At 39.6% G+C, this 14,298-nt stretch overlaps 1 protein-coding gene across 1 annotated transcript in view; it reads left to right on the top strand.

The window, feature by feature from the left end:
* The window catches only part of LOC128245060 (ADAM 17-like protease), a 51,398-nt gene that overhangs the window by 3,348 nt on the left and 33,752 nt on the right, over positions 1-14,298 (top strand). Inside the window, exons 5-8 of the mRNA XM_052963265.1 lie at positions 216-307; positions 6,818-6,912; positions 8,639-8,760; positions 10,804-10,887. Of these exons, the coding sequence (XP_052819225.1) occupies positions 216-307; positions 6,818-6,912; positions 8,639-8,760; positions 10,804-10,887 (393 nt within the window). The remainder of the gene's footprint in view (positions 1-215; positions 308-6,817; positions 6,913-8,638; positions 8,761-10,803; positions 10,888-14,298) is intronic.

The following is a 14,298-nucleotide window of genomic DNA, read 5'->3' as shown; positions in this document are numbered from 1 at the left end:
ATCTTTAAGCTGATATATTTTAGCTGAATTGCAATGTAAGCTGATATAGAATCACCCTTGAGTCTGTTTTCTGGTTTGATATAAACCAGTACTGGTGTCCATTAAATGAAGCTATAAGAAAGTACCAATGGCGGGGATCAAACCAACAACCTCTTGGGCGAGAGAAGGACATGGACAACTATATATAATATATTTGGTTCACTGTACTCCTTCAGCCGCTGTCCCACCATGCTGAGAAGGAGACCATGGACTTCCACGACGAGTCCACTATGGTTGCCTACAGACGTTCAGACATCAAATCTGACTCGTAAGTAATACAGAGTTTTACTGTCAATGATATTCTACGATAGATAATACACTATTATCAATAGATAATACGCTATGATATATAGTTTGCTTCGATAAATAATATGCTACGATAGAAAATATGATATGATTGCTATGCTACAATAGGTAATGATGCTATGATAGATAAAACCCTACAATAGATAATTAGTTTGGATAGATAATATGCTAAGATAGATTATACGCTATGATCAATAGATAATGCTCTATGATATATAGTTTGCTTTGATAGATAATATGCTAAGATAGAAAATACGATATGATTGCTAATATGCTACAAAAGATAATATTGCTACAATAGATAATGATGCTATGATAGATAAAACCCTACAATAGATAATTAGTTTGGATAGATAATATGCTAAGATAGAAGATATGCTATGATTGATAATATGCTACAAAAGGTAATATTGCTACAATAGATAAATATGCAACGATAGATTATATGCTACAATAGATAATACATTTGAACATGTAATACACTACAATAGATAATATGCTACAATAGATAATACATTTGAACATGTAATACACTACGATAGATAATATGCTACAATAGATAATACATTTGAACATGTAATACACTACGATAGATAATATGCTACAATAGATAATACATTTGAACATGTAATACACCACGATAGATAATATGCTACAATAGATAATACATTTGAACATGTAATACACTACGATAGATAATATGCTACAATAGATAATACATTTGAACATGTAATACACTACGATAGATAATATGCTACAATAGATAATACATTTGAACATGTAATACACCACGATAGATAATATGCTACAATAGATAATACATTTGAACATGTAATACACTACGATAGATAATATGCTACAATAGATAATACATTTGAACATGTAATACACTACGATAGATAATATGCTACAATAGATAATACATTTGAACATGTAATTTACCCTACGATAGATAATATGCTACAATAGATAATACATTTGAACATGTAATACACTACGATAGATAATATGCTACAATAGATAATACATTTGAACATGTAATACACTACGATAGATAATATGCTACAATAGATAATACATTTGAACATGTAATACACTACGATAGATAATATGCTACAATAGATAGTAGTCACGCGACATACAATTACGTCATAATACAGTCATTTATGACGTAATAATGTTCTCATCTTGTTCACTCTCGAGAGAGGACGTGTATTTGTTCAGTCAGGAAAATAAGTTTATTTCATAGACAATTATTCAGATGGAGGAACAGTTTCAGGAGTTTAAAGACTCTGTGAACGAAAGGATTATCGGCGTAGAACGAAATCTACAGACAGTGATTCAGAAACTTGATATTTCCTCCGGATTTGTAAATTCACCACGTGAAGGGTGCTTCTCGGTAAACGACCACCCAGAAAGAAGCCACGTGTTGGCTCCCGGTACCGCAGCTCTAACTGCCACCGGGTCTAATTCTCATATCCAGGGGGATTTTTCCGCACTGAAGGACAGTTTGGCACGGATTAAGCTGCCGACAGAGCTACGACTCAACGAATCCCGTCAAGGAATCAAGCGTTCGGATGTTCCTGTATTGAACATTCTTTCAAAGTGTAGCCGTAACAGTGAAACCACGGCAAAACTCCTATCGACAATTGAACCAGGATCTAGTGTAACCCAAGATACATTGGACCAGTTGTTTCTTATTTGTCATGCCCAGTGTAAATATGTTCAGGACAAGTATGCGGCTATTCTTGTTAATGGACAGTTTGACCAATCAACATCAAGGATATTTTGTGCGTTACAAAAGAACACATCCGGGTTAAACGCAGACTCGCTCGATACTTTAAGGTCTGCAGCCACCTTATCGGCGGCCAGCCGTACGACAGCCCCAGCACGTGGTGCGTCAACATCATCGTACGAGTCGGGACGTGGCGGTTATCGTGGAGGTCAACGCGGAGGTTGCGGGGAGACGTTTTCAATAGCTTCGCGTCGCGCCAGTTCCCGTCGTCGAGATACCGCAACAGTCACCAGAAGGACGAGGGTGCACCCATACGACACATACGATAAGGACGATTAGTTACGCATTGTGTGCTTACATTAAGCGTTGTTTTCATTCAGATTTCACTTAATTAAAATTTTGTTTCAAAGTGTATTTCTAATCTCCAACGAAATATATCTGCATGGAAACAGATTGATGCTCCCAATCACATAATTGATTGGATTACTAATGGTATTACTATTCCCTTTGCGACACAAGTACAGCCTTTCGAGTTAAAGAATCACGATCTTAGTGCAAAACAGTGTCAGTTTGTTAATCAGGAATTACATAGGTTGTTATTACTCGGATACATAGAACCTAGGGAAGAAAAACCAGTTTGTGTGAGCCCTTTAGGGGTTGTGCCTAAAAAGAACAATAAGTTACGTCTTATCACGGATTTAAGGAAGCTTAATGATAATTGTAATGTTCCAAAGTACAGAAATGAAGACATTCGAGATGCTGTGAAGTTAATAGAACCCGAAGACAGGTTTATTACGACTGATATCAAAGACGGATTTTTACATATACCTGTTCATGTATCACACAGAAAATTCTTAGGATTTAAATGGGATGGAGTTTATTATGTGTGGAATGTGTTAGTATTTGGTTTATGCTGTTCACCATATTTTTTTAATAAGATTTTGAGGCATGTTATAACGTATTTACGGTCTGTAGGGTTGAGAATTACAGTTTTTGTTGACGATTTTCTACTTTGTGCATCTGTGTCAAATATAACAGATCACAAAGATCAGTTACTGCATACATTAAACGAGTTAGGGTTTGAAGTGAATTTTGAGAAATCAAACCTAGTGCCAACACAGCGTATTGCATATATTGGATATACAATATGTACTGCCGACAGCAAAATAATCGTAAAAGTGCAGTTGATTCGCGTGGCCAGGCTTAAGAGGTCTATTCGGAGAGTTCTTAGTCAAGGGCTGGCAGCTGCCCGTCAGTTAGCGAAAGTATTGGGGCAGTGTGTGTCAGTTGCCTGGGCCGTCACACCTGGCAAACTTTTTCTGAGAAATTCGTATAAATTACTTAGTGCGCGTAAATCGTGGTCGGATAGCTTAATTATAACACCGGAAGTTGCAGAAGAACTACAGTGGTGGTTAAATTCAGTAGATTACTGGAACTCACGCGAGATATGTTCCGAGACAATACAGGCTCAGGTGGTCACCGATGCCAGTGGTCTAGGCTGGGGAGCAACGTACGGCAGCCATGTTGCATCGGGCGACTGGAACCGCCGCGTCTCGTATCTCACCTCGAACGAAAGAGAAATGTTGGCCATATTGATGGCCATCAAAGCCTTCGCGAAGCTGTTACGCGGGTTAGTAGTGCAAGTACTAACCGACAATATTTCTGCAATGACTTATATAAACCATATGGGGGGCCCGAGCCAAAAACTGTCAAGGCTGGCATTAGCAATTTGGGCGGAAGCGTTCGATCATGGAATCACGTTACGTTGTGCTCATATCGCAGGAGTACAGAATGGTCAAGCCGATTATTGGTCGAGAACGCCAGACAAGCACAATTGGATGTTGCATCCAGCCGTGTTCGGTTACATAGACAAATTGTACGGTCGTCACACAATAGATCGGTTTGCAAATTGTCAGAACGCTCAGTTACTGAGGTTCAACAGTCGGTACTGGGATCCGTTGTCAGAAGCAGTGGACGCCCTATCGGAGGGCAACTGGGGGTGCGAAAACAACTTTGTAAACGCCCCGTTTTGTCTTATACCACAAATTTTAGACATAGTACAAACGCAAAAAGCGTATGCGACCATAATAGCTCCGCAGTGGAAGACACAAACATGGTATCAACGGTTGGCTCGTATGTCAATTTCCCCACCTCTAAAGTTACCGAACAACCCAAGAGTTTTTCGATCAATGGGGGCACTTCCGGAACTGTGCCGGAACCGGAAGTGGCAAATAGTCGCCTGGAGAGTGTATGGCGGGAAGAACTTGTAGCAAAAAACTGGTCACAGTATAGTATTAGCAAGTTGAGATATAGCCTTGCTAAGGGCACTTTGCGATCATATGATAACGCGCTCGAGAAATTGTTTAAGTTTTGTACTGAAACAAAGTGTGATTTCCCGCCAAATGACACATGTTATCTGGCCGATTTTTTCTGCAACATGGCTTATGCGTCGTCTCGACCTAATTCGGTCATTAGAACAAACATTGCCGCTATAGGTCACTTATATCGAGCCAAGGGGCATGTCAATCTTGTCGAAGATTCAGACGTAAGACTTCTCGTTAGCGGACTAGTCAAATCGGGGACCAGTGAACCAATGAAGAGATCAAAGGTCATGCCTATAGAGCGTTTTCACAACTTATTTTTAAGTTGGTCGGACAACAAACATTTGGATTTTAAGTATCTGAGGCTTAAAGCCATTATGTTATTAGCATTGACGTTAATGCTAAGACCATCAGACGTTGCACCTAATGGCATATTGTATTCACAAGCCGACGACGAGATAAAGTTATGTTTCAATATTAGTCAGGTTGAATTCCGTGAAACGTCTGCCAAAATAACATTTTTCGGAATCAAAAATGATACATCGCGGTCAGGGTTTGAGGTCGAGTTGCCAAGGGCGAGCAACGTTAAGCTTGATCCTGTTCAGACATTACAGGACTACATTGAACGGACAGACAGGTTCCGGCCGCCAGGTGGTCCGGTATTCTTATCGCTTCGCGCGCCGTATAATGCAATTCAAGCATCGTCTGTTGCCAAAATTTTGGATGAAGCTATTAAACTGGCAGGTCTAGAGGGACAGGGTTACACGGCAAAGTCGTTTCGTCCAACGGGAGCTACTACCGCGATAGCTCAGAATATAAATCCCGAGATCGTACGTAAAGTCGGGCGATGGAAGAGTTCAGAGGTTTTCTTCGCGCATTACGTGCATTCTCAGACTCCTTCTGGCTTCACAGATGACATACTTAATCATGAGTAAATAAGTATTGGAGATTCTAGTTCATACATGGAGTTGGCACTCTGGTTTAGTACGCTTTAATTTGAGTACTTCATTCTATTTTGTGCATTTATCTCATCAGTATGGCATATGTGTTTAATTTTAATGTTTAAAGTTTATTAAAATTAAGAAACAACAATGTATGTATTGTTTGTCGTAGTGACGTATATTTACCAAAATAGTAGTCACGCGACATACAATTACGTCAGAATACAGTCATTTATGACGTAATAATGTTCTCATCTTGTTCAGTGGCATTTATTATGATTGTATTATGTATATTATATGAGCTAATATAGAAGAGTGAACCTGTATGGGAGTATGGCATATGTGTTTAATTTCAATGTTTAAAGTTTATTAAAATTAAGAAACAACAATGTATGTATTGTTTGTCGTAGTGACGTATATTTACCAAAATAATACATTTGAACATGTAATACACTACGATAGATAATATGCTACAATAGATAATACATTTGAACGTGTAATACACTACGATAGATCATATGCTACAATAGATAATACATTTGAACATGTAATACACTACGATAGAAAATATGCTACAATAGATAATACATTTGAACGTGTAATACACTACGATAGATAATATGCTACAATAGATAATACATTTGAACGTGTAATACACTACGATAGATAATATGCTACAATAGATAATACATTTGAACGTGTAATACACTACGATAGATAATATGCTACAATAGATAATACATTTGAACGTGTAATACACTACGATAGATAATATGCTACAATAGATAATACATTTGAACGTGTAATACACTACGATAGATAATATGCTACAATAGATAATACATTTGAACGTGTAATACACTACGATAGATAATATGCTACAATAGATAATACATTTGAACGTGTAATACACTACGATAGATAATATGCTACAATAGATAATACATTTGAACGTGTAATACACTACGATAGATAATATGCTACAATAGATAATACATTTGAACGTGTAATACACTACGATAGATAATATGCTACAATAGATAATACATTTGAACGTGTAATACACTACGATAGATAATATGCTACAATAGATAATACATTTGAACATGTAATACACTACGATAGATAATATGCTACAATAGATAATACACTATGACAAATAATACGCTACAATAGATAGCTGATATGCAGGACACATACGTAAAATTGTGATCTATGTCATATAGGTATTAGAATGCAAAGTGAACAATAATGAAATCTATAAAATCACAAGAAAAGAGGTTATTGCGAGAGTTGGTGATCCTACCAGTACTTGGAAACAGGGTGGTTTAAAATGCAAGCAACTCTTAATGCTAACTGTGTCCTCGACTAATGTGCATATATGTGAAGGTATAAGTACATTAAGCATTATAAACAACCTCTTTGCTTACAAAAATTATACACCATATGTTTTGTAAGCCTTGTGTATATTTCAGGCATCCAAAATGTGGAGCAATCCACCCAGAGGTTGAGCTAGGTGATGATGATGATGAAGATGAGATTGAAGTAGCATTTAACCAGCATAGCTCAGGTAATGAGGATGAGATGGAAGTAGCATTATAATCTACATAGTATAGTGTACATAGTTTGAATCTTAGAATCAGTTTATCATTTTAGAAGGGAAGTTCTACAGATGCTGGCAACCTTATTGTTAGTGGCAGCAAAGTGCATCCTAAACAGACATAATTTACATTAAAATAGGGTGATCTTCATCATTTATAGCTTGTTCTGCATAGTCAAGGTCACAAGATTTCAACCATTGTCCACTACAGATCTAACAAATGGCCTATTTTAAACCTACCAAACACAAAACCTTGGAAATTGTCTTATTTTGTGGGGTTTTTACTGTTATAAGGTGAGGTCAGATTTTGAGAAAATTATATTATTTTGTATGTTTTTTCTGTTAAGGTGAAGGTCCCAATGTAATGAAATTGTCTTGATTTGTAAGCTTTCATGTAAAGGTGAAGGTCAGATAATGAGGAAATTATCATAATTTCTATGCTTTTCTGTTATGGTGAATGTCAGATTGTAAAGAAATTATCATAATTTGTATGCTTTTCTGTAAAGGTGAAGGTCAGATTGTGAGGAAATTGTCAAATTCTGTATGCTTTTCTGTTAAGAATACTTAAGATTAAGGTCAGATTGTGAAAAAATTGTTTTATTTTGTATGCCTTTCTGTTAAGTTGAAGGTCAGATTGTGAGGAAATTGTCTTAAATTGTATGCTTTTCTGTTAAGTTGAAGGTCAGATTGTGAGGAAATTGTCTTATATTGTATGCTTTTCTATTAAGTTGAAGGTCAGATTGTGAGGAAATTGTCTTATATTGTATGCTTTTCTGTTAAGTTGAAGGTCAGATTGTGTGGAAATTGTCTTATATTGTATGCTTTTCTGTTAAGTTGAAGGTCAGATTGTGTGGAAATTGTCTTATATTGTATGCTTTTCTGTTAAGTTGAAGGTCAGATTGTGAGGAAATTGTCTTATATTGTATGCTTTTCTGTTAAGTTGAAGATCAGATTGTGAGGAAACTGTTTTATTTTGTATGCTTTTCTGTTAAGGTTAAGGTCAGATTTGGAGTAAATTGTCTTATTTTCTATGTTTCTTTTCTGTTAAAGGGGCTGTTGCACGTATTTGCACCAAAAAAGTTTTTTTCTGTAACAAATCTCAGGACAATTATCTAAAAGAATGTCATATTGTGTTATGCTTTGATATCATAATTGTAAAAAAAAGTACCAAAATGTAAAAAAAGATTGTGTCGGAGACCGGGTTTGAACCCGTGTCGCCAAAATTTCAGTACAGCGTCGTACTCACTGAGCTACAAAGGCTTACTCTAATCGGGTGACATAATTAAGCTATACACCCACCTCGGTAATATCACGTGATAACATCGACTAGCCAATCATGCATAAGGAATGAATTCTACCTGGTAGACATACCCAGTAATCTTTTTTAATGGAAAAATATGAAATAACTGCTAAACTTGTTAGTAAGTTTCAATGCATTGTACACATTGATGCCAAGTTTTTGTCAGTTTTAGACAATTTTCTTTTTTTTTTTTCGCTATTTTATCATACGTGAAACAGCCCCTTTAAGATTAAGGTCAGATCTGGAGTAAATTGTCTTATTTTCTATGTTTCTTTTCTGCTAAGGTGAAGGTCAGATTTTGAGTAAAATGTCTTATTTTGTATGTTTCTTTTCTGTTAAGATAAAGGTCAGATTTTGAGTAAAATGTCTTATAATGTATGTTTCTTTTCTGTTAAGGTGAAAGTCAGAGGGCTAAAAGGGCTGTAGGAGAAAAGACCTGTCAGGTTGCGGCTATAGCTGACTATCGATTCTACGAGCATATGGGCAGAAGCAGCATATTTAAAACTGCAAACTATATTGTAAGTAATTTCAGGTCTTCTTATAAAAATATTACCATTATACTGAAAATATAGGCATGTAGCTACTGGGTATACTTGCAGCAAAAACAAACAAACATAACATGGTCAACATATTTGCTGCATATTTTTAAGATTAGTTAATGAAATGATTACAAGTGTATTATGAATCGAAAGTCATCAGCTCCCCATTTGAAGTACTCATTAGATGACATGAAGTGAATTCTTAGTGATTAAGAATGGGCGGAATGAGCGTAGTGAACGAGTCCTTCTTAATCATTAAGAAATTACTTCAGGTCATTTAACTGACTAGAATACAACCTCATTGGCTGATACATAGTTGAAGAAAAGTCTGACGCAGGGAGCGTGTATCTGATGTGTGGCAGTAGGCGGACCTGTAAACATGTGCGATTGTTAAAATTCTTAATTATTTATTTACAGAAACAAGCTCAGTAGCAAAAAGTTTAAACATAAACCCGGTTTAATGGCACTGAGTAAATGCCTAAGACAAAGACATTAAGTCTACTTAATGTTTGCCTATTTTCAATTGCATCGGCTGAAAATGTAGTTTTTAGCTTGACTATTTGAAGAATATGGAGAGCTATACTACTCACCCAAGCATCGGCGTCCGCGTCACACCTTAGTTAAGGTTTTGCATGCAAGCACACATAGATTAAAATCTCAGCAACTACTTGAGATATTGCATAGAGACTTGATACAATGGTACTCAACCATCCAACCTATTTAATTAACCAATTTAGATAACTCCAGTTTGCATTAATTTCAAATAATGGCCCCTTTTTTTGACATAGAAATTCTGGTAAAGGTTTTGCATGTAACCACTTTTAAGTCAATACCTCAGCGAATTCATCATGTATTGCATTGAAACTTTACACACAGGCTCCCAACCATTTAACCTTCTTTTTTAATCAAGTAAGATAACTCTATCTTTCATATTATATAATTCTTGCCCCTTTATTATGAGATTTAGAAATTCTGGTTAAGGTCTTGCATGTTAGCACACAATATCTCAGCAACTTCTTGATGTATTGCGTTGAGATTTAATACAATGGTATTCAACCACCCAACGTAATTGAATAACCAAGTTAGATAAATGTATTTTGCAAATAATGGCCCTTTATTATAAGACTTAAAAATTCTGGTTAAAATTTTCCATGTAACCACATTTATGTTGATATCTCAGCACATCACGTATTGCATTGAAATCTAATCTAACAGTGATCCATGCATGTTTCCCCAAAACTTTTCAATCCTTACATTGAAAAGCGGTGGAATAGTTGAGCGCTCTGTCTCTGTGACAGCTCTTGTTATTCTAATAAGAAATACTTTAATTGTAAACCTTAAGCTGCTTAAGATTGTGATTGCTGGGTGCAACTGTAAACTTAGGGGCAGAATCTCTTACAATATTATTGAAACCCAGTTTAACTGAGTTACGCCTAGAAAGTTCAGATCTAAAGCCTACAATCTTTATTGAAGTGGGGCCAGGAAGACACTTAACAATTTCATATACTTTTACTTATGTATTTGGAGTACTGAATTTCTTTTTATATTGTATGACATATTTAAACATTTTGAAGCAAAAAATTAACAGGAACCTTGCTTTATTTAATTCTTTTATTTTACCTTTCTGTGGGCTGTTATAATAAAATCTTAGTCGTTTGTAGTAATTCATTGAAATGGTGTAAGAGTATTTGGTAATTTTGCTATATATTTTAGAGATCTGAATTTAACCAAAATCAAAACAAACAAAAATTGAGAAAAAATATATCAATTAGTTGCCATATATGACCTTTATACAGATTAAAAACTATTGAAGTAATTACTAAAATCTTTTATTGAAATGAGCCCTTGAGGAAGTTTGTTATTGTTTAAATGCAATAGCCTTAAAAGTAGTTTTATTAATCCTCACTATTTATCATTTATTCAAATTGTTGTTGATAATTTTTTTATCGTATATTCAATGCAGGCTAACATTTGAAATGATGTAGACACATCATGTTAAAACATAACCATTGATTATTTTAGGCAAACATTATGACAAGAGTGAACCAGATTTACAAATCTACTGGCTTCCGTGGTGGCAATGGGTATGGATTTGAATTCAGTGAGGTAAGATTGTGGTTTTGATCCCCACCAGGGTGTAAGTGGTCTTATGGTATAGGTGTCGTCCTCTCACCAAAGAAGTTGTGGGTTTGATCTCCATGTCCAGTGGCATAGGTGTCCAACTCCCACCAAAGAGGTTGTTGGTGCGATCCCCACCAGGGTGTGAGTGGTGTAGTGGTATCAGTGTCCACCTCTCACCAAAGAGGTTGTGGGTTTGATCACCACCAGGGTGTGAGTGGTGTAGTGGTATAGGTGTCCACCTCACACCAAAGAGGTTGTGGGTTTGATCACCACCAAGGTGTGAGTGGTGTAGTGGTATCAGTGTCCACCGCTCACCAAAGAGGTTGTGGGTTTGATCACCACCAGGGTGTGAGTGGTGTAGTGGTATCAGTGTCCACCTCCCACCAAAGAGGTTGTGGGTTTGATCCCCACCAGGGTGTGAGTGGTGTAGTGGTATAAGTGTCCACCTCCCACCAAATAGTTGTGGGTTTGATTCCCACCAGGGTGTGAGTGGTGTAGTGGTATAGTTGTCCACCTCCCACCAAATAGATTGTGGGTTTGATCCCCACCAGGGTGTGAGTGGTGTAGTGGTATAGGTGTCCACCTCACACCAAAGAGGTTGTGGGTTTGATTCCCATCAGGGTGTGAGTGGTGTAGTGGTATGGGTGTCCACCTCACACCAAAGAGGTTGTGGGTTTGATCACCACCAGGATGTGAGTGGTCTAGTGGTATAAGGGCCCTCCTTTCACCAAATAGGTTGTGGGTTTGAACCCCATCAGAGTGAGAGTGGTCTTATGGTATAGGAGCCCTCCTCTCACCAAATAGGTTGTGGGTTTGATCACCACCAGGATGTGAGTACTCCTATGGTATAGGGGCCCTCCTCTCACCAAATAGGTTGTGGGTTTGATCACCATCAGGGTGAGAGTGGTCATATGGTATAGGTGTTGTCCTCTCACAAAAGAGGTTGTGGGTGCAATTCCCACCAGGGTGTGAGTGGTGTAGTGGTATAGGGGCCCTCCTCTCACCGAAAAGATTGTGGGTTTGATCACCACCAACGTGTGATTGGTCATATGGTATAGGTGTCCACCTCACACCAAAGAGGTTGTGGGTTTGATCATCACCAGGGTGTGAGTGGTGTAGTGGTATAGGGGCCCTCCTCTCACCGAAGGGATTGTGGGTTTGATCACCACCAGGGTGTGAGTGGTCATATGGTATAGGTGTCCACCTCCCACCAAATAGGTTGTGGGTTTGATCACCACCAGGGTGAGAGTGGTCTAGTGGTATAGGGGCACTCCTCTCACCGAAGAGGTTGTGGGTTTGATCATCACCAGGGTGAGAGTGGTCTAGTGGTATAGGAGCCCTCCTCTCACCGAAGAGATTGTGGGTTTGATCACCACCAGGGTGAGAGTGGTCTAGTGGTATAGGGGCCCTCCTCTCACCGAAGAGGTTGTGGGTTTGATCACCACCAGGGTGAGAGTGGTCTAGTGGTATAGGGGCACTCCTCTCACCGAAGAGGTTGTGGGTTTGATCACCACCAGGGTGAGAGTGGTCTAGTGGTATAGGGGCACTCCTCTCACCGAAGAGGTTGTGGGTTTGATTCCCACCAGGGTGTGAGTGGTCAAGTGGTATAGGGGCCCTCCTCTCACCGAAGAGATTGTGGGTTTGATCACCACCAGGGTGAGAGTGGTCTAGTGGTATAGGGGCCCTCCTCTCACCGAAGAGGTTGTGGGTTTGATCACCACCAGGGTGAGAGTGGTCTAGTGGTATAGGAGCCCTCCTCTCACCGAAGAGATTGTGGGTTTGATCACCACCAGGGTGAGAGTGGTCTAGTGGTATAGGGGCCCTCCTCTCACCGAAGAGATTGTGGGTTTGATCACCACCAGGGTGAGAGTGGTCTAGTGGTATAGGAGCCCTCCTCTCACCGAAGAGATTGTGGGTTTGATCACCACCAGGGTGAGAGTGGTGTAGTGGTATTGGGGCCCTCCTCTCACCAAATAGGTTGTGGGTTTGATTCCCACCAGGGTGTAAGTGGTGTAGTGGTATAGATGTCCACCTCTCACCAAATAGGTTGTGGGTTTGGTCCCCACCAGGGTGTGAGTTGTCTTATGGTATAGGGGCCTTCCTCTCACCAAATAGGTTGTGGGTTTGATCCCCACCAGGGTGTGAGTGGTCATATTGTATAGGGGCCCTCCTCACACCAAAGAGGTTGTGGGTTTGATCACCACCAGGATGTGAGTGGTCTAGTGGTATAGGTGTCCACCTCACACCAAAGAGGTTGTGGGTTTGATTCCCACCAGGGTGTGAGTGGTGTAGTGGTATAGGTGTCCACCTCTCACCAAAGAGGTTGTTGGTTTGATTCCCACCAGGGTGTGAGTGGTGTAGTGGTATAGGTGTCCACCTCACACCAAAGAGGTTGTGGGTTTGATCACCATCAGGGTGAGAGTGGTCATATGGTATAGGTGTTGTCCTCTCACAAAAGAGGTTGTGGGTGCAATTCCCACCAGGGTGTGAGTGGTGTAGTGGTATAGGGGCCCTCCTCTCACCGAAGAGATTGTGGGTTTGATCACCACCAACGTGTGATTGGTCATATGGTATAGGTGTCCACCTCACACCAAAGAGGTTGTGGGTTTGATCATCACCAGGGTGTGAGTGGTGTAGTGGTATAGGGGCCCTCCTCTCACCGAAGAGATTGTGGGTTTGATCTCCACCAGGGTGAGAGTGGTCTAGTGGTATAGGGGCCCTCCTCTCACCGAAGAGATTGTGGGTTTGATCATCACCAGGGTGAGAGTGGTCTAGTGGTATAGGAGCCCTCCTCTCACCGAAGAGGTTGTGGGTTTGATCATCACCAGGGTGAGAGTGGTCTAGTGGTATAGAGGCCCTCCTCTCACCGAAGAGATTGTGGGTTTGATCACCAATAGGGTGTGAGTGGTCTAGTGGTATAGGGGCCCTCCTCTCACCAAATAGGTTGTGGGTTTGATTCCCACCAGGGTGTAAGTGGTGTAGTGGTATAGATGTCCACCTCTCACCAAATAGGTTGTGGGTTTGGTCCCCACCAGGGTGTGAGTTGTCTTATGGTATAGGGGCCCTCCTCTCACCAAATAGGTTGTGGGTTTGATCCCCACCAGGGTGTGAGTGGTCATATTGTATAGGGGCCCTCCTCACACCAAAGAGGTTGTGGGTTTGATCACCACCAGGATGTGAGTGGTCTAGTGGTATAGGTGTCCACCTCACACCAAAGAGGTTGTGGGTTTGATTCCCACCAGGGTGTGAGTGGTGTAGTGGTATAGGTGTCCACCTCTCACCAAAGAGGTTGTTGGTTTGATTCCCACCAGGGTGTGAGTGGTGTAGTGGTATAGGTGTCCACCTCACACCAAAGAGGTTGTGGGTTTGATCACCATCAGAGTGAGAGTGGTCATA

Source organism: Mya arenaria, chromosome 8 (genome assembly GCF_026914265.1).
Source record: "Mya arenaria isolate MELC-2E11 chromosome 8, ASM2691426v1".
Classification (NCBI taxonomy): Eukaryota; Metazoa; Mollusca; class Bivalvia; order Myida; family Myidae; genus Mya; species Mya arenaria.
This window is presented reverse-complemented; position numbering and strand designations above follow the sequence as displayed.